At 46.4% G+C, this 25,581-nt stretch overlaps 2 protein-coding genes across 2 annotated transcripts; both read left to right on the top strand.

Annotated features, from left to right (window-relative positions):
* The first annotated feature begins 856 nt into the window (after positions 1-856).
* LOC129050463 (amyloid-beta A4 precursor protein-binding family A member 2-like) lies at positions 857-25,331 on the top strand. Its single transcript, XM_054532580.2, has 7 exons — positions 857-2,842; positions 3,450-4,474; positions 18,957-19,077; positions 21,937-22,026; positions 23,249-23,293; positions 24,760-24,808; positions 25,233-25,331. Exons 2-4 carry the CDS (start codon positions 3,536-3,538, stop codon positions 21,978-21,980), a joined length of 1,104 nt encoding a protein of 367 aa, XP_054388555.1. The 5' UTR covers positions 857-2,842; positions 3,450-3,535; the 3' UTR covers positions 21,981-22,026; positions 23,249-23,293; positions 24,760-24,808; positions 25,233-25,331.
* LOC129050464 (breakpoint cluster region protein-like) lies at positions 12,755-15,281 on the top strand. The gene has a single exon (XM_054532581.2). The coding sequence runs from the start codon at positions 14,443-14,445 to the stop codon at positions 15,052-15,054; it is 612 nt and encodes a 203-aa protein (XP_054388556.1). The 5' UTR covers positions 12,755-14,442; the 3' UTR covers positions 15,055-15,281.
* Positions 25,332-25,581: the final 250 nt, after the last annotated feature.

Genomic DNA, 25,581 nt, shown 5'->3' with positions numbered 1-25,581 from the left:
GAGGTTTCTGTCCTCAGGTGGGTGGGCAGAGACGGCAGCTTGCCGTAAGGTATCCAACAGCACCAGGGGCAGGAAATGAAAAGTGCTCAGTGATTGGTGGGATAGTGGTGTATAGCACAATGATTCCTGCCAAAATCTTAGTGGTGGCTGGGCATAGTGGCTCATGCCTGTAATCCCAGCACTTTGGGAGGCTGAGGTGGGTGGGTCAGTTGAGGTCAGGAGTTCAAGACTAGCCTGGCCAACATGGTGAAACTCTGTCTCTACTAAAAAAATACAAAAAGTAGCCGGGTGTGGTGGCACGCGCCTGTAATCCCAGCTACTCGGGAGGCTGAGGCAGGAGAATTACTTGAACCTGGGAGGCAGAGGTTGCAGTGAGCAAAGATTGCGCCACTGCACTCCAGGCTGGCCGACAGAGCGAGACTCCATCTCAAAATAAATAAATAAATAAAACCACAAAAACAAAAAAAAGCTCAATGGTGTGCAATAAATGAAAATGCTGCCCCAGTCAGATGGGACTAGCATTTTTCAGCAACCTTCAAGGTTTTGTGTCACAGGAATGAAGATCCGAGTATTTCCCACCTGTGGAGGGGTTGGTGAAGGAGTTTTCAGTCCCGGGCACCCTGGCCTGTGCTGAAAGCCTCTGCGTCACACCGTGTGAGTTAGTTGGGAAAGAGAGCTCCCACTGTTCTCTTTTAACCCTTGTCCTTTTGTACCACAGCAATTGCTTTCCTGGAGATGAGAACCATGGCTGGGTTTAACATCATCTTTGGAAATCCTAAAAGGCAATGAAGCGATTTTTCTCTTTTCTTTTTTTTTTTTTTTGATACAGCTGTGTCAGTTTGAAATTTTATTTTCGTATCAGTTCTAATAGTGTGCCTGCTTGACATAGTTTCTATTAAATGGGCTTGATATGAAGTTACTTAAAAATTCAAGTATTTAGAGTTTCAGGGCCCATCATCTTGATTTTTGGGCAGTACCTCAATTTCATACGGTGTTATTCTTTTCCAGAGAGATGGGTCACTGAATAATTTACATTTTATGGTTGTTTTATGAGAAATTATTTCTGGTTATAAATGGTAAACATCTTCTAGGTTTTGCAGTAAGAAGTAATTGATTATGTTAGAAAAAAAGAACCATAAGAAGATGTGTTTTTAATTTTGACTTCCTGTAAGTACCTTCTAGAGCAGAAGGTTTTCTCTTTGTGGATTCTGCATCTTGGATTTGGGGACTCTGTTGCACTGAGCTGTGCTCTGTGGGGAGGAGCCCGTGGCAGAACAGTTTGGGTTCTGCTGGCCGCCTTTCACTCTATTCAGAGAGTCTGGGTCCCAGAGAAAGATGACAGCAGTTAGGTCTTATTGGGAAGAAAACACGGCTACCATCCCTGGACCATTTTGCTTCCCCTGAACAAATAAGATAGTCATTTGCCTACTTTTGGGGATGGTGCCTGTCCTTTGCACAGGACGAGGTGGCAGCTGGCTTGCCTGCTGGCCTGCTTCATGGAGATAGCATGCTCAGACCCACCGCTGCTCTTCAGGGGTCGTGGAAGGAATTAATGCACTTCCTTCTGTCCCCCAGTCTCTGTCCCTTTACGTGTCCCTGGAGCTGAGCATGTATTCTTTTTCTTTCTTCATCTCAGTAGAGCTTTTAAATTAAATAGATGTTGCTTAAGCCATTCAGAAATGTTTCACATTTTAAAAAACAAAAGGTAGCTGCTGCCATGATTCCTTTGCCCACTCCTACACCGTGTCGTTGTAGGACAGTCCCCACTTGGCTGTGCTGAGCCCGTCTGGAAGTGTTTCTGATTCTAATCAGAAGTGGAACAGTTTCAGTGCAGATTATAGGTTCATGTTAGTGATGAACTTGGGTGGAGATGGGGACACAGCTTGTTCTTTCCTCCTGGACTCTCATCTAGGGTCCTGAGCTGCCGGGGGCCTGGCCACTCCCGCCCTGAGCCCTGCCTTGGCTGAGCTGATCACCGCTGCATGTCCCAGGCTGCCGATCTGCCTGTCACCTGCAGTGCACGTGTGCATGTGTGTGCATACGTACGTGCACCACACACATACTATGCCCACCTCATACACACCACACACATACCCCATACACACCACACACCAACCACACACATTACACACACTGCATACATACCACACACCACAAACACTACACCATGCACACAAAACACACGTATACACTCAACCCTTCCACACTACATTACACTCCACACACACCACACATCACACTCCACACCCGCCACATGCACGTATCACATTCACGTCACACCACACCACATACCACACACCATACACAGTACACTCCACACACCACACCCTCCAGGACGCCCTGCCACCATACACACACAAACACCACACACCCACACCATACTACACATTTACCACATACACACCACACACACTGTATCTCATGAACACACCACACACCCCCGCCGCACACATTTGCATGCAAACTACTCATTGAATGAAACTGAATGATTTAGTTTTCCCCAAATTGATACTGCCCGCCTGTGCACCCCTGGCTGTCCTGGCCGGCACATCTCCTGGTCCTGCCCTCCCTTGGGTCAGCACTGCCTCCTGTGTTTCAGGTGTCTCTGGCTGTGCCCTGGGGCGTGTTCATGTCCTGATCTTGTGGGAGGCTAGCTCCTCTGCTCCAGTGGCTGCCTTCCTGGAGGAGACCAGCTTGTTTGCCACCTCTCCTGATGCCCAGAGCAGCAGCCCACGCGGAAAGTCCTGCTTCCTCCCCTCGCTGTCTGCCTTTCCCCACAGGTGGTTTTGTCTCAGTGCTGACATCTCCCCAGCTAGAAGAGGAGACCCTCAAAGGTGCACAGGTGGGTTTGATTATAATGCTGGTTAATATTAAATGCGTTTTGGTGAAACACTCAACCAGTACATACATCTTTAATAAAGTAAAATGTCCAGGCCCCCTCTGCTCCCACCTCTCTCTCCCCTCCCACCTCTCTCCCCCCTCCCCTCCCCAGAGGACGTGGCTGACAAGCCTTTGGGGGGGTTTCCCCTTTCTGTGTGCCTTTGCGTGTGTGTGTGGGCTGGGCAGTATGTGTATTCTCTAGACATCTTGACGGACCTGTAACTGGGATCTATACACGGGCACTCGCTGTAGCTCACTTGCCATTTTCCCTCAAAAATAGGCCTGTAAGATCCCTCACTGTAGTGCGTGTTGCCCTGCCTCTTTAAAAACGCCGTCAACTCTTCCAGCACGTGAACTCTGCCGTCATTTTTTTAAACATTCTCTTATTTATGGGTACTTAGGTTGTTTCCAGTTTTTTAAAAGATTGCAGCAATGAAAATCTTGAGCTATCATTTTTCACATTGCTGTGGGAGAATGTGGTTGGAGGTGCTGTGGCGGTGGAGTGGCCCCACACATGGCCAGGCTTTGTGGGGTTCTGACTCTGTCCTTGCCAATGTTCCTCCCCACAGTGGCTGCCTCTGGGGAATGATGGCTGCGTGAGCGCCCGCCATGCCCCACCAGAAGAGTCTACCATGGCCCACCGGAAGCGTCTACCATGGCCCACCAGAAGCGTGAGAGCGCGGGGAGCAGCATGTTGGAACACAGGGCAAGGCCGGGTCCTGTCCCTCACCATCAGGAGCCTGAGAGCGAGGACGTGGAGCTGCCCTTGGAGGGCTATGTGCCCGAGGGCCTGGAGCTGGTCGCCCTGTGGCCAGGGAGCCCCATGCCCAAGGAGCAGGAGTGCCACAACCACAGCCCCGCTGGGGACTCCAGTTCCGACTACGTGAACAACACCTCTGAGGAGGAGGACTATGATGAGGGCCTCCCTGAGGAGGAGGAGGGCATCCCCTACTACATCCGCTACTGCCCTGAGGACGACAGCTACCTGGAGGGCATGGACTGCAACAGGGAGGTGTACCTGGCTCACGGCGCACACCCAGTGGACACTGACGGGTGCCGGGATGCAGTGGAGTGGACGGCCTGGGCGGGCCTGCACCCCCATGGTCATGGGGCTAAAGGCAGCCAGGACTACCCTGATGGCCAACTGCCCATCACAGAGGATGAGCCCTCTGTCCTGGAGGCCCACGACCAGGAAGAAGACGGTCACTGCTGTCCCAGCAAAGAGGGCTACCAGGACTACTACCCTGCGGAGGCTAACGGGAACACCAGCGCTTCTGCCTACCCCCTGAGGTGCGGGGACGGGGACCTGGAGGACCAGGAGGAGGACATCGACCAGATCGTGGCAGAGATCAAGATAAGCCTGAGTATGACCAGCATCACCAGCACCAGTGAGGCCAGCCCCGAGCATGGGCCTGAGCCAGGGCCTGCAGGCTCTGCAGAGGCCTGCCCACCCGTCAAGGCCAGCTGCAGGCACGAGGCGAGGCCCAAGTCGCTGAACCTCCTTCCCGAGGCCAAGCACCCCGGAGACCCCCAGAGAGGCTTCAAGCCCAAGACCAGGACCCCAGAAGAGAGGCTGAAGTGGCCCCACGAGCAGGTAGGACTCTGGCTGTCCCGGGGAAGGGAGCAGAGGGGCCCTAGAGCAAGGGACCTCAGGGTACAGGCCTCGCAGATGCTGAAGTGAGGCAGTAGGGGGTGCTGGGTGCCTCACAGTTCTAATGGTGGCTGAGCTCTTCATTGGTCCAGTTGGGAGATATGTTGTGTGGATGTTCCGGCCACTCTTAAGCTCACCGCTCAGACTCAGGAGTAAAGCCGGTTGAGGGCTGAGTGGCGACTCGTGTCTCGCAGAAGACACCCCTCCTCCCACCCTAGAAGGAGGGGTTCAATTTCTTGCCCACTGCCCTGGGTCTGCTCATGGTGGGGCAGTATGTGTGGGAGAGCCCCTCAGTCCTCAGGGGTGTACTCAGACCAGCAGGGCAGTGGCAAAGACGTGGGGGTGCTGGTGCTCACACACTGCTGCAGCCAGTGTTGGGTGGCCTGGTGGCTGGGGTCGGGGCCAGAGTGCATTTCACAATGGACGGGTCTCTGAAAGCCCGGGGGCCTTGACCTGATGGGCAGTCAGCTGTGAATACCTATTTGGAAAAGGATTTTTTGAAGGTTTGACAAAACCTCGGGGAAGAAACGCATGCTAATGAGGGCAGTGGATTTCAGCATAACTGTATTTTAATTATAGCAAAGTCAGCGTGCATTCTAATAAACACATTTGAAAGGCCGCCTTCCAAAAAAAAAGCCTCACTGTGGGTATGGAAAGAAGGTGTGATTATTGGACTTGGGTGAAGGAACTTCTATTTGGCCAATTATGTGGACTGCTTTCATATTTTTTAAGCCTTAACTACTATTTTTTCCTGAGAAGAATTCATGAATTTGAGTGTGTGTGTGTTTGTGTGTGTACTGAGAGCTTGGGTTTGGAATGGAAATCATACTGACTCCTGGATTTTCAGCACTTGTATTTTAATGTCTTGTCTTCTCTCTAAAGCACATTAAGTGTCAGTTGACTTCATTTTGGGGGTGTTCCTGTCATTCACAGGAATTCCGTGTTTACAGGGGGCTGTGGGATGCATAGGAGGTCCCATGGTGATGGCAGGCGTGGGAATTTTACCCCAAGGGTCTATGGTAATAGGGGGCTGACCAAGAATAACTCCTAATCCTATGTCAGATAATACCATGAGCAGCTCAGGAAAACTACGCACAACTCAGACATGTGCAGAAAGGAGATGTGGAATGAAATCGAGCCCCCTGGGCTGATAGAGGCCTCCAGGACCTGCCGCACCCACATCTGCCCCCAACTCCCCAGTCAGCCTTCACAGAAGAGAAGTCGATCTCTCTCCAGCTGAGACCAAGCCAAGGCCCAAACTGTTGGAGCTGAAGCATGTTTGGGCTAGGCTCATAGAAGCTGTTCCGCTCCTGCAGTGTCAACAGCTGCCTATGGTCCAGGCCTCTGTCTGGTCCTGGTCCTTTTTTTTTTTAGTTGGAGTCTTGCTCTGTTGCCCAGGCTGGAGTGCAATGGTGTGATCTCAGCTCACTGCAGTCTCTGCCTCCCGGGCTCAAGCGGTTCTCCTGTCTCAACCTCCCGAGTAGCTGGGATTACAGGCACCCGCAATCATGCCCGGCTAAATTTTGTATTTTTTTTAGAGACAGGGTCTCACCATGTTGGCCAGGCTGGTCTAGAACTCCTGACCTCAGGTGATCCGCCCATCTCAGCCTCCCAAAGTGCTGGGGTTAGAGGTGTTAGCCACTGCACTCAGCCTTGAAGAGACACTGAGCCTTTTAAGAAACACTGGGTGCTGACTCACTTCTGGGTCTGCCCCAAGGGTGGCCCTCCAGGTCTGCTCTGAGTGCAGCCAAGCTGTGCAGGTCAGGGAGCCTGAGCTGGACTTAAGGTGGGGAGACGTTGCTCCCCAAGAGCTGCTTGGGTGCGATGTCAGGGTGGAGGCTGTTGCTGTGTGTGGCGGCATCACTCATTTACCCTCTTGTCTCATCAGCCTCTGTCCTTCGGCTCATGTGCTTGCAGGTGGCCTCTGATTCTGCCTCTGGAGCCTGTCTGCCCCCTCTTGATTCATTCATTGGGTCCCAAGTATGTGAACAGTAGCATGTTAGCCACTTTTAGAAATATTTGTGTTCATCTTCAAGAGAGGGGGGTCATCCAGCCATTCCCCAGCCCTCAAAACCCACTCCACAGACAAAGCAGTGGCGGGTCAGGGCTCCTCTTGCTCTTCTGAGCCGCCGGCATAGTGAACACCGTACAAAAGAAAAGGATTTCACATGCAATAGAATTTCATTCACCCTGAAAAGGGAAGGAAGTTCTGACACAGGCTACAATATGGATGAACCTTGAGGACATCCTGCTAGAGCCAGTCACAAAAGGACAAGTCCTGTGTGATTCCACTTCTCTGAGGCACCCACAGTAGAGTCACAGAGACGGGAAGTAGAATGGGGGTGGCCGGGGCTGGAGAGAGCAGGGAGTGGGGAGCTGGTGTTTAATGGGTGCAGTTGTGAAGATGGAAAAGTTCTGGAGATGCATGGTGGTGAAGATGGCACAACAGTGTGAATGCACTTAATGCCACTGAACTCTACACCTAAAAATGGTTAAGATGGTAAATTTTACATTATGTATGCTTACCACAATAAAAGAAATAAGAAATAAAAGGTTTTTGGATGACGAACGGGCTCGAGCCATTTTGGACCCTCTAAAGCTAAGCTGAGCCAGGCTGAACCCATGTAGCCAGAATCACACTGTATTAGGCTGTTCTAGCACTTCACGTGGTGAGAATGGGAGAGAGAGAGAGAGATTGATCAGGGGGCTGTGCAGGGGGCGTGCTACACACTTTTAAACAACCAGATCTCTTGTGAACTCAGAGCAAGAGTTCACCTATCACCAAGAGGATGGCCCAAGTCATTCATGAGAGATGTGCCCCATGATCCAGACACCTACCTCCCACCAGGCCCCACCACCAGCATTGGGGATTGCATTTCAATATGAGATTGAGGTGGGGACAGATATCCAAACTGTATCACCCACAAACAAGCAAAACCATTTTGGGCCAAATCAAAACTATTTAGATGTAGCCACAGTAGGGATGAGCTGTGATTACACCCATTCAGGCCTGTGGACCTGGCGTGTGTGGTCGTGGGGCGGTGGGTCGGCATAGCCCTGGGAGGTGTCAGGAGGACATTCACGACCAAAATAAGCCATGAGTAAATAATACAACCACATCCTGAGTGGGAGTGGGGAGCCTCCCCTTCTCTCCTAGGTCTTGTATGGGTCATGAGCCCCTCTTGGCAGGAGTGGAAGGAACATAGATCCCACAGGCTGTGGCTTATAGTAAAGTGATTGTGGTCATGCCTTGTGAGTGTCATTAAAATAAACATATATCGTTAAATCCGCCGTCAAATAACAGCTATTTCTGCTATCCTGTCACCTTTTCCACAAGTTTAAATATCCCAGATATTCTACTGTGTATATTCCTAAAAGTAGACAGGTAGGTTTAGTGAAGTTAACTGGATCATTGGTACCTTCTTTATAGATCATCTGGTGAAACTTGTTTTTCAAATTATGAGTTGTAGGACTTTGTTTTAATGTCTGTAGCCTTAGACAGTTCCGTTGAGACTAAACTCAGTTTTTTTCTTATTAGGACTAATCTTATTGACTGGAACTGTGGACTCCCCATATTAGGAGAACAGAGATCTGGCCTGTGTAAATGAGTGGAAGTTAAATATTGTAGAAAATGCCCTCTGGAAACTGAAGTCTACTGCTGACTTACTACTGGTCATTTAATTTCCTTTTGGCTTGGGCACCATCGTTACATTCATGTTTCAAATGTCAAGCTAGTTTTCTCAGAATGTGTGCAGGGCTGGAGGCCGAGTGTGGAGGCCACTGGGTGAATGCAGGAGAGGTCACAGGTCAAGCCTCCTGAGAGAACTGCAGGCTTGAGCCTCCGATAGAGCCACGTGAATGATTTTTATCCCCAGTAGGTTGCTGTCATTAAACTATGCACACAGGGCTTCTTGCTTTTAAGTTAGCAGGATGGAAAAATTGCAGGTGTTTGCAGCAAGCATGAAGAAGCAGCCATGCTGGCCCCTAAGCAATGGTATTAGAAAGGGTTGGTGAAGATTTTCTCATTTGAGAATTGAACAGAAACCAAATGGAATTCTCCCTAGTTCTGTGGCATTGGGGGCTGTAAGCGGCGGAGCTCCCACCTTCCCCACAGATGGACCCAGAGTGGCACCTGGTATGTGAGGCGGGTGACCAGGAGAAGGGGGTGTCAGTGGTTGATGGGCAGCTGCCTCTGCTGCGTGGTTGACCCAGCCCCTTCCTGGGTCATCTCCCACTTTGCCTGGGTGTCAGTCACTGGAGGGTTAGCTCAGTACAAGCTGGCAGGTGACCTCTGTAGAGCTTAGGTGAAGGGGCTGTCACAGGGCAGTATGTTTGAGACCCTTAGAGGGCTCTCCTTACTCTTGCTTCTCCCATTATTTTTAAATTGTAGTAATACACTTGTAACATAAAGTTTACCATTTTGAAGTGTACAATTCAGTGGCATTTAGTACAATGTTGTGCAGCTACCTCTGATATTTAGTTCCAGAACGTTTTCACTGCCCCCAGAGGAGACCCTGTACTTATTAAGCAGTCACTCCCCATTCTTCCCTCTCCCCCTAGCCCCCACAATGAAAAATCTGTTTTCCCTCACTTTGGATTTGCCTATTCCGGATATTCCATAAAGACGGGATCAGACAATATGTACCCTTTAGTGTCTGGCTTATTTCACCAGCATAATGTTTTCAGGGTTCATCCCTGTTGTAGCATGTGTCAGTACTTCGTTCATTTTTGTGGCTGAATGATATTTCACTGAATGGCTATATTTTTATTTTTTGAGACGGAGTTTCACTCTTGTCGCCCAGGCGGGAGTGCAGTGGCGTGATCTCGGCTCACTGCAGCTGAAGGGCTATATTAAGTTTTATTTATCCATTCATCCACTGAGGGACATTTGAGTTGTTTCTACCTTTTGATTAATGTGAATTCTGCTGCTGTGACCATGTGTGTACAAGCTTTTGGGAAATTTTATTTGGCTAGTCATAACTTTAAGTTTTGTTTTGGTTATTTATTGTTGCTTAACCAATTATCACAAAACTTAATGGCATAAAACCACAAATTTGTCTATCTCTTACTATTGTATGGGTTAATGAGCTAGCTGGACAGTTTTTCTGCTGGTCTCATTCGACAGCTCTCACCGCATGGTTAGACAGTGTCAGGGACTGGTTGTCTGGATGCTCAGCTGCAGTGGAATGTCTGAGACGGCTTCTTCACCCACAGGTCTGCTGCCTTGGTGTTTCTTCATGTGGCCTTTCTACATAGCATCTCATACTCTTGGGCCTCTTCATGTAGCTTCTCTTTCTCCAAGAGGATAGTCAGTTCTTCTTTTTGGCTTCCAGAAGCACAAAAGTGCAAGCTATCAAGTGTTCTTAAAGCTTAGACCTAGAACAGGTGCAGTTTCATTTCTACCGCATTCTATAGGTTAAAGTAAGTCTCGGAGCCAACCTAGATTCACTGTGGAATGGGCCCTTCCGAGGACATGAATGACAGGAGTTGTGGCTCATTGGGGACCAACTCCAAAGATGAAGCCTGAGTTCTGAGAACTTTTTCTTCTCTGATTATTCCTTATTCATATTCTATTTTTTGTTTTATAGATGTAATATATTCACAAGTGTCTTTAAGGAGCTATTTTGATACTCTTTTGTCCTCTCCCTAGCATGTCTTTTTTCTTTAATAATTTTTTTCTTAGTTTATTTTGGTCTTATTTTTCTTTCAAAAGCCTTTCCCCAAATATGTATTCTATGTTGCTCATCATTTGTCATCTTTTTTAAAATTCCCCCTTTTGTTCATTCATATTTGAGAGAAGGACTAAAAGACTGATTGGGAGGCTGGGTGTGGTAGCTCACCTCTATAATCTCAGCGCTTAGGGAGGCCGAGGTGGGAGGATCACTTGAGCCCAGGAGCTCAAGACTAGCCTGGGCAACATAGTGAGACCCCCATCTCTACAAAAAATAAAAAATTAGCCAGATGTGGTGGTGCCCGCCTGTAGTCCCAGCTACTCAGGAGGCTGAGGTGGGAGGATTGCTTGAGCCCAGGAGGTTGAGGCTGCAGTGAGCTGTGATCATGCCACTGCATTCCAGCCTGGGCTAAAGAGTGAGACATTGTCTCAAAAAAAAAAAAAAAGATTGGGAGTTCTTTGTGGCCAAGACAACTGATAGCTTTTAGGGGAAAGGGTTTTTAGGGGGAATTTATGCTGATTCCCAATTGCTGTCCCCACCCCTCTATCGTATCTCTTTGTGCAGTCATAAATGAGGGCAGGAACTACTCCATTCCTCTGGAGGTGAAATCTATGTTCTCTTGCCTGAGGTAGATACGTGTTTGCTGGGGTTCTGCTTAAGGAGATGTGGGAGAACAATGTGTTTCAGGGCCTGGAAAATGAGTTCTGTATGTAGGCTTTTGGTTAATCTGTTTTCAGTCTTGCCTATCAGTCCCACTCTCCGGGGTACCTGGTGTCTGAGTCTAGTGCCTCTCCAGGGTACTGTGGGACAAATTAGCCTCCTTGTCATCGGTATCCCCCTAACCTCCACCTTTGTTTGCTTTGCTTCATTAATTAACCATTTCCCATTTACTGTCATTGTCTATTGGAGGTGAATTCTCTTCTGTTGGTAACCCCATTCCTTTTTTTTTGTAATTGTGTGTGTTTATACAATGTTTATTCTTCACTGTAATTCCCATGGAGCCTCAGGACAAAGAGCAGATGGGAGAAATACGTGTTCAGTGTTCAGTTTTCCTTCTGTAAGACATCTGCAACCTGTGTTTGTCACTGAATAGATCATGGACTTAATGCATATAGAGCTGCTTTGTTTTTCATGATTGTGCCTTCAGTTCTATGTAGAAATATAATTTGTGAATTACCTGATGAAATTTTCCTAATTTTGAATCATCCTTGTATTCCTATAATAAACACTGTTAGAATGGATATGGTAGTATTTTATTTTTGCATTTTTACTTTTATATTAAATAAGATTATAGTTTTGTTTGTTTCCTTCTAGGCTCTTATTTCCGTACCAATGGTATGCAGGGCTGACTTGGGAAGCTTACATCTTTTTCTAAGATCTAGGATGTAGCTCTAGTTTACACAGTAATTTTCAACTGAAGGAGATTTTTGCCTCCCATGAGATGTTTGGAAATAATCTGGAGACATTTTTGGTTGTCACAACTGGTCATGATGGGAGGTGCTATTGGCATTTCTTGGGTAGAGGGGATGTTACTAAACGTCCTACAACACACAGGAGAACCCTGCACAAATTGTCTGGCCCAGTATATACACATCGCTGAGGCTGAGAAACCCTGGTTTAAATAAATGTCCAATTTGGAGAGTGAGTCTTTGACTGCAGTTTTTCTTCTTCTATGTGTTGGTCTCCAGATTTCCCACTTTTTCAGTTAGTTTTAGTAACTGTAGATTCTTAAAAAAAAAAAAAAAAGGATTGCTTCATCTGTACTTCTAGGCTTCTGTAAAGGTGTATAAGTTTTCACTTTTTGCATCATATTCACATTAGAAACACCTGAATTTTGGAGGGAGCACATTCAAATGGTAGCAAATTTAGTAGAGCAGATTCCAAAGACATTGAGCCTAGGCCAGTTGTCAGTCCTGGGTATAATTTTAGATGTTTTCAGGCTCTGAAGCTTTGCATTTAAATGCAAATTTCGGAACAAAGATCTGTGTCTCTGCATTGACCAAATAGAAGGTATGCGAATGTTATGGTCTTGATTGTTTTACAAGATTTTTTCTGCGGGGACTTTTGCAAGCGTGTAGGGAGAGATGAGAAGTTCCAAGGAAAAGGGTGTGAGGTCTTTGGGGCCAGCTTTGAGCTGGCAAGGGTAAATTATAGGAAGAAGGCAGAGAGGTGGGCAGAGACCAGATGTGGGAGGACTTCCTGTGTCATGCCACAGAGTCTGGACTCCACCCTGTAGGTGACGGGAGCCAGACAGGGCTTGGTGCAAACACATGGCACATTTGTGGTTAAGAAACGTCTTCCTTGCTTCCTTGTGGCCTTGAGGGATGAATTAAGGGGCTGGAAAAGTGGGAGCAGGACGGCCTGTGCCCGTGGTTCAGGTGAGAGCTGGGTGGGTGGCAGGGGCTACGGAGAAGGTGGCTGAGTTTAGCTCCAGTCCCCAAAAGGCGCTGTGGGGAGGAAGAATTTCCAGCTGCCAAGTCAGCCTCTTAGATCAATTTTTTTTTTCTTTTTTTCTTTCTTTCTTTTTTTTTTTTTTTGAGACAGAGTCTCACTCTTGTCGCCCAGGTTGCAGTGCAATGGTGTGATCTTGGCTCACTGCAACCTCCGCCTCCCAGGTTCAAGCAATTCTGTTGCCTCAGCCTCCCTAGTAGCTGGGATTACAGGCATCCACCACCACGCCCGGCTAATTTTTGTATTTTTGTAGAGACAGGGTTTCCCCATGTTGGCCAGGCTGGTCTCGAACTCCTGACCTCAGGTGATCCACCCGCCTTGGCCTCCCAAAGTGCTGGGAATACAGGCGTGAGCCACCGCGCCCGGCCCTTGGATCAATTTCTTCATGCTTAAAATGAAGGAAACGTGAATCATTGATAAGGTGTCCCCTCTTTAAGAAAGCAGGAGGTGGTTTATCAGGGCCTCTCTTCGCAGGCAGTGGGGCCTCATCCACAACCCTGGAAAAGAACTGGAAAGCGTTACTCAGCCAGGTGCTGAGGGCAGGGCCACGTGGGACTCCCGTCTCCAGGCCCCCTCTCCAGCTCCCCTTTCTTTCTTTCTTTCTTTCTTTTTTTTTTGAGACGGAGTTTCTCTCTTGTTGCCCAGGCTGGAGTGCAATGGCGCAATGGAGTTTCTCTCTTGTTGCCCAGGCTGGAGTGCAATGGCGCAATCTCGGCTCACCGCAACCTCCGCTTCCTAGGTTCAAGCGATTCTCCTGCCTCAGCCTCCCTAGTGGCTGGGATTACAGGCATGTGCCACCACACCCAACTAATCTTGTATTTTTAGTAGAGACGGGGTTTCTCCCTGTTGGTCAGGCTCATCTCGAACTCCCGACCTCACCTCAGGTGATCCGCCTGCCTCTGCCTCCCAAAGTGCTGGGATTACAGGCGTGAGCCACCGCGCGCGGCCCAGCTCCCGTTTCTTGTCCTCCCCAGGGGAAGGGTCTGAGGCCGCAAAGAGGAGATGGAGTGGGGGGGGTCCTCCTAGACACCCACGCGGACCCTCTGCCAGGCCGCGGCCCCTGCAGCCACGGTTGGACTCAGTCCCCGGGGGAGTCCAGCTTTGAGGTCCGGGGCGCCTCCAGCAGAGCCGCTTGGCGCTGTCATCCTTGAGTGTTTTTCCCTGGAAAAGCTTCAGGGAGAAGAGGGGAGAAGCTTACAGGGGCCAACAAAACCCCAAAGCGTTACCCCCAGATTTGGATTAAACTGCTCCGTGATCTTCATCAAGTTAGTTTAAGGCATGATCGTGCCACTGTGCTCCAGCCTGGGCGACAGAGCGAGACCTGGCCTCAAAAAAGGAAAATCAATCAATCAATCAATCAATCCCCGCGCCAGGCGACCCCGCGGGTCCGCAGTGACACCAGCCACGCCGCCTTCAGCCCCCATGTCTTTCCCCGGCCCGGCAGGAGGGTGTCCAGGGCCCCTGCGGTCGGGTGCAGGGAGCGGGGCGACAGGGGAGCGGGGCGGCAGTGCGCGGCGGGGAAGGCTTGAGTCGAGGCCCGGTAGCTCCCGCCCTCCCCCGGCAGCTCCGCGGCCCGAGCTGGCTGTGGGATGCCTGGGGCGGGTTCTCATCCCCCAGGCGCCCGCCCCCGCCGCGAGGAGCCGCTGACGTCAGGGAGGCGAAACCCACCAGGAGAAGAAGAAGAGGAAGAAGAAGGGGAAAAGGCGCCAGGGCGGAAGGGGAAACTTGATTTTTTCTCTAGTGTCTTCGGGGCCGCGGGGAAGGGTCGGCGCGGACGGAGCTCGGGGCATGTGGGACCCTCGCGCCTTCGAGCAGCGCTGGCGGGGCGAGTTCCCCCGGGCGGGGGCGCCGGACCCGAGGCTGGAGTCGGTGCGGGACGCGGAGCAGGAGCTGGAGCGCTGCAGACTCAACCTGGATCAGCTGCAACAGGTGCTGGCGGAGGAGCAGCTCAAAGCCTCCCTCCTGCAGTCCGCGCTGGCCGAGGGCGGCGGCGGAGACTCCGGGGACCCGGGGCGCCCCAACCCCGAGGCTGAGTCTCCCCGCAGGGACCCCGAGCGTCCCGACCCCGAGGCTGAGTCTCCCCGCGCGGACCTGCCCTTCGGCCCGGGGCGGCCGGAGAAGCGGGCGGGGGAAGGAGCTCGGCCGACGCCGTCCACCAGTAGCTCCTGCAGCCCCAGCTGCTGTTTCGGGCCAGGGAGGAAGAAGCGCCCCTCGGAGAACCCCATGCGGCTCCCGGCACGGACGAGGGGGGCGACGGCAGCGACCACGACTTCGAGATGGTGGATTTCAACGAGAAGTTCGTCCTTGGCCACTGGCTGGTGGCCCCTTGCAGGTTCGGGACTCGCGAGGAGGCGGAGAGGCCGGGGCGGACGTACAGCCCTCACCGCTGGACGCACCTGATACCCGGGGGGCAGCGGCCGCAGCGGGGGACCCGCGACCTGGAGCAGCCGGAGGCCGAGGCCAAGGACCGCCCGGGCTCGCTCCTCGCAGCAGAGGAGACCCCCAGGCGCGAGCACCTCCCCCCGTGGAGGCGCCAGAGGTTCCTGCGGGTGCCCGAGCGGGACTCGCCCGGCCACAGCTCGCCGGAGAGAGACAGCGACAGCAGCCGGCACAGCTCTGACCGCGAGGACGGCTTCTCCGCAGATAGGCGCCCCCCCTTAGACCCCCGCTCCCCGCCGCGATCCCCCAGACCCCGCTAGACCTCGCCGCGTGCCCCCCACCCCCGGCTGCTGGGATCCCTTCCTGGCCAACCCCGTGGCCCTGTTTAACCTCGAGCTCGGGGCTGGGGAGCGGGCGGGAAGGAGGGTGAGCTGCGCCTGTTTACCCCAAAGCCACTTATGGAACTTAGAAAAAACATGCAAAGCGACGTTAAGCTCGGGCGACTCTCTGAAAATGAACTTGTGGCGGCGGCAGGGCCGACGGAATGGGGCCTGTGGCCCGCCTGTGGGAGGAGCCTGAGCCCAGGCCTCAGCGTTTCAGCTCTGGCCATGACATCCCTCACCCCCTTCCCTCCAGCCCGACCCCCGCCAGATTCCTTCGCACCACCGGATACTGTCACCCTTCTGTCTGTCACCCTTCTCTGCACACACTCCAGGGGCTTCCCATTCCCATTTCCCGGAAATTCCCAATCATTCTGAGCTCCGCTTTCCTAATCGTGGAAGGCCAAACCTTCCACTCAATTTTCTGAACTTAGTCTCGTCTTCTCCAGGCTGCTCTGTGTGTTGGGGCCACATGCAAACTTCAGGGAAGGTCCATGGCCCTCACCATCCCTCTTTGCGGACTCGTTTTCTTCTTAGAAGGCGGCGCCCCGCCTCTTGGCTTTCTAGGAGTCTGGGAGCGAGAGAGGAAGGGGAAGGCTTAGGCCCATCTGGTTTTCCAGCTGGCCTGGTGTCCAGAGATCATGTCCAGTCCAGCCTCTTCATTTGATAAAAGACGAAACTGAAGCTCAGAAGATTAAGTGCTCATTGGGGTGAGCTGAGACCTTCACCGGGTCTCCTGTCATCTCTCTCCCCTCACATCTGCTCTCTTTTCTGAGGACAGGACCTGGTCTTAGTAATCTTTGAACCCCCTTCTGGTAGTATGCACGGTGCCTTGTAGCAGTCAAAGCTCAATGAATAATGGCTGAATAAATGATTGCCTGGAAAAAAAAAAGATTTTTTCTGTTTGGGGTCTTATAATTAATTTAGGCTTTCATTTTCTTGGTTTGGAAATTATTAATCTAAAATATACTTTTGAGTGCTTCAGAACTAAAGAAGTGTCGTAGGCTTGTTTTTGTTTGTTTGTTTGAGACAGGGTCTCACTGTCACCCAGGCTGGAGTGCAGTAGCATGGTCACAGCTCACTGCAACCTTGAACTCCCAGGTTCAAGCAATCCTCCTGAGTAGCTGGGACTACAGGCGGTTGCACCATGTCCAGCTAATGCTTTTTTTAAATTTTTTGTAGACTTTGAGTCTCGCTCTGTTGCCCAGGCTGGTCTTGAACCCCTGGCCTCAAGTGATCCACCACCTCGGGCTCCCAAAGTGCTGGGATTACAGGCGTGCGCCACCGTGCCTGGCTGTAGGCTTGTTTTATGAGTCTGGGAGTAAAATACTTAGAATTGTCCAATTAGAATGAGAGTTTGTTTTAATGTTTTTATGCGGTTTAACTGAGGTGGAATAAACTGCATGAAAACATTAAACGTTTTCCGTGGGTCAGGCAGCCATTGTACTAAAGATCATGAACCCTTTCATTTTCCCCTCTAAGATAATAAACAAGGGACCACAACGTTGAGGGAAGTCTAGAAAGGTAAGAGATTGGACTTTGGAGATGTCAGATTAGGACAGGTGAAAAGCAGATTTCTAGGCTCCTAAAATAAATTGGGAACAGGCCCAGAGCAACCTTGGACACGGTGTGTTGGGGTGCATTGGATGCTTTTGTTTTGAGAAGGAAAGTTGATGTGTTGAAGTCATGGAAAGCAAGATTGGCCAGAAAAGGCAGATGGTTAGAAGTCTTGAATTCAAGACAGGTGTGTGTTTCTATTTGGTGTGATTATTGATAGGAAGGCCTTAAGCAGGGAATAGTGTGCTCAGGATATTGCTTTAGAAAGTTATGTTGAATTCTGTTTGTGATGTGCTGATTAATACTTAGGTGGAGAAGTTTTGTGGATGGGAACATGACTGAGGTTGAACATATAGGAGGAAATACAGGCCAAAGGCATTTGTAAGCATTGTGAGGAAAACAAGCGTAGGATGGAATATCAGGGCTGAAAGGTGCACACAGGGAGAAGGGAGCTCCATGAAGTATGGAGTCATGGGCAGAGTTTGAGTGAAGGTAGTTAGTAACCAGGTCTAGAAATCACTGAATTAGCCGGCTAGGAAAAAAAAATCGAGATGAATATAAACTACTCCTTTAGAGATTTTGGCATTTAAAGTAGAAAAACAAGGTAATTGAAAAAAGTTAGGATTTTTAAAAATCTGCTTATATTTGTATGTGTGTAAGAACAAGATAGTATGGGAAGGGAGGGAGCAGAATGATGTGAATAAAGATGTTGTTCTGGGGGATATTATTCAAATTCTTTTTAAATTATTATTATTTTTTGAGTTAGGGTCTCTCTCACCCAGGCTGGAGTGCAGTGGCATGATCATAGCTTACTGCAGCCTCAAATTCCTGGGCCCAAACGAGCCTTCTATTTCCGCCTCCCGAGCACCTGAAATCAAATTCTTTTTCTAACTCATTTTTTAGTTATTAACGTCAATAGATGCTTACTACATAAAACCATAAACTGAAATTAGGGAAAAGCACCACCAAATGTCTCCAGAGATAACAACTAAAATTAATTGAAATTAACATTTCAATATAAGTTCTTCTGGTCTTTTCCTATGCATATTTCAGCATAATTGAAATTCTTTCTATTCCTTTGTGTATTCCATTTTTCATTTCAAAGTTTTTTGATACAGGAGAAATTATGCTGTGTTGGTATTTCAGTGGCCTGTTAATATTTCGTGGAATTGAGTTAACTGTTTTGCTATTTTTGCACATGCAGATTTTGTGTTTGTTTTTTTGGTTGCAAGGTTGAGATAGGTATCCTTATGCCTAAATTTGTGTTTACATCTTAGACTAGTTTCTTGGAATACAATTCTAGAAGTTGAGTTTCTGGAACAAACTATGAACAGTTAAGGTTCTTGACACCCGCTGCTAAACTGTCTCAAAGGTTCCTCTTAAGAGGAGATTTAAAAGATGGCTTGGCCGGGCGTGGAGGCTCATGCCAGTAATCCCAGCACTTCGGGAGACGGAGGTGGGTGGATCACTTGAGATCAGAAGTTTGAGACCAGCCTGGCCAACATGGTGAAACCCTCTCTCTACTAAAAATATAAACAGATTAGCTGGGCGTGGTGATGTATGTCTGAAATCCCAGCTACTCAGGAGACTGAGGCACGAGAATCACTTGAACCTGGGAGGCAGAGTTTGTAGTGAGCAGAGATCACCCCTGTATACGCCCACCTGGGTGACAGAGTGAGACTCTGTTTTAAAAAACGAAATAAAAATTAAAGAAGTAAATAAATAAATGATGGCTTATTTCATAATAGTTATGACTTTGTAAAGCTTTTAAATCTGCTTTACCCAGAGTCTAGCTTTTAAATAAAATCTAGGATATAAAAGGTGGGAGCCTCTTGAATGGAATGTGGGGGCTTTTTCTCTCTCCCCGTAGGATAGATATATTCTGTTTCTTGTCCCCCATTGAGTCAAGAATAATTTAACTTTTCGCATAAGAAACTGCTGAAGAAAAATAGGTTGAATAAGCTAACATTTTTCTTCTTTTTGCAGGATATAGAAGACTTAGATCACTACGAGATGAAAGCGGAGCCCATTAGTGGGAAAAAGTTGGAGGATGAAGGAATTGAAAAAGAAAATTTGGCAATATTAGAGAAATTAGGAAGACTGAAAGGCAAGACCATTTAAATGTGTTAGTGTGTATAAATAGCTAGAGCCTGGATTTTTGTTTAAGTAATTATAGTTAATACCAGGCAATTCATGAACATGCCAATCTCAGCTGCTCTCCTCCTCCATTCCTGCCTTAGTGGTAGATTCAGTCACATGTTTATTGGTTTTGCTACAGGGTCTTGCTCTGTCGCCTGGGCTAGAGTGTGGTGGCACAATCATAGTTCACTGGAGCCTTGATCTCCCAGGCTCCAGCGATCCTCCTGCCTCAGCCTCCCAAGTGTCTTGGACTATGGGCATGAACCACCACAACAGGCTAATTTTTTAGATTTTTAGTAGAGATGGGGTCTCACTATGTTGACCATGCTGATCTGGAACACCTGAGTTCATGCGATCCTCCTACCTCAGCCTGCCAAAGTGCTGGGATTACAGGCATGAGCCACCGTCCCTAGCCACGGTCATATGTTCTCTTGCCCAAGGTTATCTTTCTCATCTATGAATAGCCACTTTTTACCCTGTTCATCTGCTCTTCACATCCTGGAACCACCTGTTGATCCCTGTATATGCCCCTTTCCAGCCTGTTTATGCTGTTTTCTCTGCTTACCTTCCTTCTGTGGCATCTGTATATTCACATTCATTCTCTCCTACAAAACACAACTCAAATTATTTCTCCTTCATGAAGCTGACTTTGTTCCATGTTGCTCTGACCAAATCAAAACTAATTCTTCTCTTTTGACTTAACATCTCTTTTATGTGAAGCGGCAGGATGTGAAAGAACACTGAGTTTGGTGACAAACACACCTTTTTTGGTTTCACTTTGCTCAACTCTCAAATATGGGTAGACAGTACATACCTTTTGGATGACTGCTGTGAAACATCAATGAGAATGATGTGTGTATATACATGAAATGCTCAGACAGAGTAGGGAAACATCAGATGATTGTCTGAACACTTACTACTTCGTGCCTTGTATTAGAGCTATTTACCAACTCCACGAAAGCCGAGGACCAGTTACTTTGTCTTGGGCAGAGGTTCTCCAAAACAGGGAATGAATTGTTAGGCAAGTAGATGCCAAGTGTTGAAACCAGATAGATTACTCTCCCTCCTTCAGTCTTAGTTATATATTAATTTAATTAGTAATTTTTCCTAGAGGAAAGAAATTTAGTCAATTTCTCATATCTTGATTATTTAAAAAACTGAATTGGTAGCATTTGAAGTAATGTTACTGTACTTTCCGTGTCTTGTGATCAATTCCAGTTTGAGTTATCTTCAAAACAAGTATAAATTATTGAACACTTTTGCATGACCAATACTATGCTAAGTACTTTATACTTTATATATCCTCTCATTTAGTCTTCATAGCCGCTGTGTGAAATAGGTGCTCTTCATATTTTAGAGATAGGAGAAACTTCTCATATTTTATAGATAGGAAATGAGGTCATGGTTACATATCTAGGAAGTAAGATCTTCGTAAACTTGATTTTTTTCTTTTTCAAAGTATAGTGCAGTCTTTAAAACCTTTAGTTTCACATGACTAAAAAGTAGTTCCATTTCTACTTAGTGTTAGGATAAGATATCGATGTGTTTTCATCTTTAGAGTAGTCCCCACACTAAAAACTGAAACCAGTTGCATGTAGGTACACGTGTTTCTCAGTGTGTCAATGTGTGAACTAGACCATCTGCGTAATATTCTTGCTTGTAGTCTTATGAATGGAAGTCTCTTTTAGTTAGTAATGTGTCACCTTGAGTGTCTTCTAGTATTTTCAAAAATTGCTGGGGTTTGGAATAGACTCATACTGAATTCTGTGCTATCATGGAGTCTATGGTGGTCTGAACATGTTGGCTAGAGTTTTTCAGATGATAAGAAATAGGAAATGAACCAGACTTGTGTCTAGTTTTATATTCTGTTGAAACTTCATAATGCTTCATTTAATTGGACTTTTTTTTTTTTTTTTACTTCTTGAAATGTTGAGTGTTGAAAATGTTTTTATAGGTCCATCGAAATTTTTTTGTCATTTTCTTGATAGAGTGAACTCTTGCATGATTTTTATCTTCTAGGAAAAAGCTCAAGCTTGAATAATATTGGTTGGAAAGTAAATGAGAGTAATATATTTCATTATACAGAGAATGATTGCCAAGTTGATTTTTATGACTTTTCCCCCAGTTTTGAAAGCAATAGAATTAACACTTATTGTAGCTGTAGTTATGTTATTACTTTTAAAATATGTCGGTGTAGTACACCTGTAGTATGAGCTACTATAGATGGTGGGAGGCTGAGGCAGGAAGATCTTTTGAGCTTGGAGAGGTCAAGGCTGCACATGAGCTGTGATTGCACCATTATATTCCACCCTGGGTGAGAGAGCGAGACACCCTGTCTCTTAAACAAAAAACAAAAAAGGGGGAGTGGGGGGTGGGAGTCATATTAGAAATCTATATATAGGACAATTGTGGAAAAATACCGATTTTTTAGTGATTTAACTTTTCATAGTTCCGTCCATGGCAGATTGTTCTCCTTGAACCACTTGACTAATAATACAAGTTTAGGAAAGCGTATTAAACTTCTTTTGAATTCTTGAGAAAATTATATATACATGTGACTGTTTTCCTTTAGAATGACTGCAAACTCTGAACCCCCTTATTAGATTAGATTTAGGCTATTATGATCTCTCTTGGACATTCATTCTAAAGGAGCTGGAAGCCATAGTGACCTCTATTTTTCCTGAGGATATAGAGCAGCTTCAGATCTTCTCTTTCTTGAACTTACCGTAGGTGCTCTATTTTAGCTTTCAGATTGGTTCATTTTTGAGTTAGTTGAAAAAAAAAATTATCTTTTTGTTTGAACTCTTTTTTGTTTTGTGATTCTTAGAGTTGACCCTGATAGTCCTTTGCACAGTGATCTTCAGATCTTAAAAGAAAAAGAAGGCATGGAGATATTTTGCTTAACTTATCTTTTAAGGTAAGAAAATTGTTACGGGACTCTCTGTCTTTCTAATGGGGGTGTATATTTGTACAAGTGTTTTGGAAAACAGTTTGGTAAAGTGGAAGATACTCATACACTATGGTTCAGGAATCTTGTGGATATATACTCCACAAGAAATGAGTACATAGGCACCAGGAGATACCGGAATGTTCAGAGCAGCATCATTTATCATAGCCCCAAACAGAAAATAACCGAAGTGTTCATTCCAAGAAAATGAAAATTGTGGTATTCATAAAATGGCTTACAGCTATGTGGGAAAGACGGGCGAACCTTGAACACTATGTTAAGCAAAAGAGACCAGACCCCCAAAACCTATTTTGTACAATTTTCTCTGTATAGAGTTCAACAACAGGGAAAACTAATGTTGGTTAGGGCATACATTCTTAGTGGAGGCAATATCACGTGCAGTGGAGTGAAAATTGGTCCTTAGAGTGAAAGAAAATCTTACCTATTATAATGGTCTGCTGCCCTCCAAAGGGCCGTATAACATAAACCGACATACAATGTATCTGTGGTGTTAAAATTCCATGGGGAATGGGGGTAGAATTAGGAAGAAAACTTCTAAAAAGGCTTCTTAGGGGGACAAAAATGAAAAGAAAATGGAGAAACACTTATTTCTGGATTCATACTTGGGCAGTAGAACTATTAAGAACAAAGAGGTGATCACATAGAGGTTAGGGTAAGGAGTCCATCCAGGTGGGAGGTAGGGATGTGTGACCTGAAAGGGACATCTGTGGGGCTTCTTGGATACTGGCTGGAATATATTTCAGGAACAGGTTGGTGGTTACATGGGCAAATAATTTACAATAACTTGTTAAGGTATACCTTAAGGTATATTTTATGTAACTTTCTGAATGTATGTGTTATATTTAATAAAGTATTTTTAAGATACTAACAATAAAGGTTACAAAAGAATAACGATGGAATCTAGAAGAAATGTTAATGATCTAGAAGAAATGTTAATGGAATCTAGATAAGATGTAATGGTTTAAAATCTATGGCTATATGCGGTATTTTGATGAAAAAAACAGACATAAAAGAATACTTTTTTGTGCTTACTCTAAGGATGGTAGTAGTTTTCTGAAAGCTTCGTACTTAGCTTTTTGTATGTATGTTTTTGCTTGTGGATATATCTTATGATTGAACTTTCTTGATATGACCCTAATGTCAGTATTTTCTCTCGCTTTTGTTATAATAGAAACTGTGGTTGTCAACTGGGTTGTCTTCCTGAAGTATGAATCCGGTATGTATTGCCTGAATTTGCTAATGGCTACTTCTTTATGGATTCGTATGGGTTAACGAATAAAGCACGCAGGCCTAAAACAAAAAAACAAAACACAAACTAGGAAGGTATCTTTCTTTTTTAAAACATTAAATCATACATCCGTATGCCCAACACCAAACTTAAGAAATAGAACCTTTGGCTGGGCGTGGTGGCTCACGCCTGTAATCCTAGCACTTTGGGAGGCCAAGGCAGGCAGATCACCTGAGGTCAGGAGTTTGAGAGCAGCCTGGCCAACATGGTGAAACCCCGTCTCTACTAAAAATACAAAAATATTAGCTGGGCATGGTGGCAGGTGCCTGTAATGTAACCCCCGCTTCATGGGAGGCTGAGGTGGGAGAATCACTTGAACCCAGGAGGCAGGGGTTGCGGTGGGCCGAGATTGTGCCATTGCACTCCAGCCTTGGTGACGAGAGAAACTCCGTCTCAAAAAATATATATACATAAAAGAAATAAAACCTTATCAGTACCTGTAGCACCCTGTGTGCCCCTCCCTTGTCACGTCCTCTTTGAGAGGTATCTTGAAGGGAATATGAAATCTTGGCCAGGCAACTGGAGGATTCGTGACTGCAGGTGGTGTTTTCATGATTTTTTCCTGCTTTAGCTAGAACGTTAGGGAAGGGATGATGTGGGAGGTAAATGGCTGAAATTCTGTCGGATTTGTGTTTGTGGCCCACGGCTCCTGATACCAGAAAGAAGGGCCTTTTTCTGGGGTTGGAGTATTTCTTAAGAGTCCTGAGAAAAATGTGATTGCCTTGAGCTAACTGACCTTCTGCAGAGGACCTTAAACTGAATTTCCAAGTTATTAATATCGGGATTCACAGACTTTGGAGAATAGCAGGTATGACTTGGAAAGATGTACAGGAAGGAGCCGCAACAATATATATTTATAGGCTCTGATGTCCACAGTGACAACTTGAGCACCATGAGTACTAAGCAAAATGGAACTGGAGATAAAGTATAACACAAAGATGGAATTGAGGGCAGGAGGGAATGCGACCTGGTCAGCAACTTGGTAAATCCAACTTGCTATGCTTTTAAGGAAGTTGTTTTCTGATGTTACAGGCAACATCGGAATTACTGAATTGAATTCTGAGGTAGTACTTTAAGGAAATGCGTTCTTCTGCCCCTATTCTTTGGAATACTTGGCTAAGTTCTTAGTTTTTGATATCATAAAAATTCAAAGTATTCTGTTCTAAGAGCCATTTCAAACAATTGACTAGAATTTCAGAGCAATTACATGAGAGTAATACCAATAGAGTTTTTAAGTTACCCATAGTCCTATATCCCTAACAAGTACGTTCATGCTTGCATGTTCTCTTCTCATGTTTACTGTGTGCTTACTTTCTTAGTAATGGCATGTAGAAATTGTTTAAGCAGGAATAATTCTCGAGATAATTTTGTGTGTTTCCTTTTTTCTTTTTAAGGTATGTATTGGGTGGAGGAGCATTATGTATTGAACTTCTCACAAAACAGGTGATTATTTTCTTATAATACTCAATTTTCACCCTCAATAGAGTGTTTCGATTACGTAAGTTAGGTTGTAAGTAGAAGGTTCTCTTAAAGAAATTTTAGTGTTTTTTTTTCATAGCTCCTACTTTCAAGAATGAAAAAGGTAAACCAGTAAAATGAGATTGTACTTGGTGCTGAATCTATGCTAGGATAGGCATTAAGAGTGACCTTTATTTAAGGTTCTAATTTGCTCATGTAGGCCACTTGGAATGTCAGTTTGTTGTTTTTGGTGAGATTCTGGAAATGGTCCAATTTTACTTTTTCCCCTTGACTCCAGACTTTTTAACACTGATGTGCTGCTGTTGAGGCATATGCCATTTTGTTAGGCCTTCCCAAGTGGGAATCAGGAATGCTGCTGTTTTCTAGAGATGTTTTCTTCTTTCTGTAGGGCTGAAGCAGTGCCTACTCGACAGAACCAGTCATCATACAAAGAAATGCCACGTGACTCAAAGGCAAAGCCAGAGTGCAGCTTGGAGCAAAGAAGGTATTTTATTAAGAATTTTACATAAACCATAAGATATATTTTATATTACTTTGTGAGCCTTCTGCCTGTCTTGACTTAATTCTTTTTGAGAGAATTTGTTTCATTTTCATTTCGTTTGTTTTCTTCTTGTTACACAGATGATCTATAGAAAATATAGAAGTATCATTTCTTTATTATTGCTTTTTTCTCCCCTCTGTGCCTGTGCTTACCAAGTCTTTTTATTTTTTGCTTTTTATTAACTCTTTCAATCTTC

This window comes from Pongo abelii, chromosome 16 (genome assembly GCF_028885655.2).
Source record: "Pongo abelii isolate AG06213 chromosome 16, NHGRI_mPonAbe1-v2.0_pri, whole genome shotgun sequence".
Taxonomy (NCBI): Eukaryota; Metazoa; Chordata; class Mammalia; order Primates; family Hominidae; genus Pongo; species Pongo abelii.
This window is presented reverse-complemented; position numbering and strand designations above follow the sequence as displayed.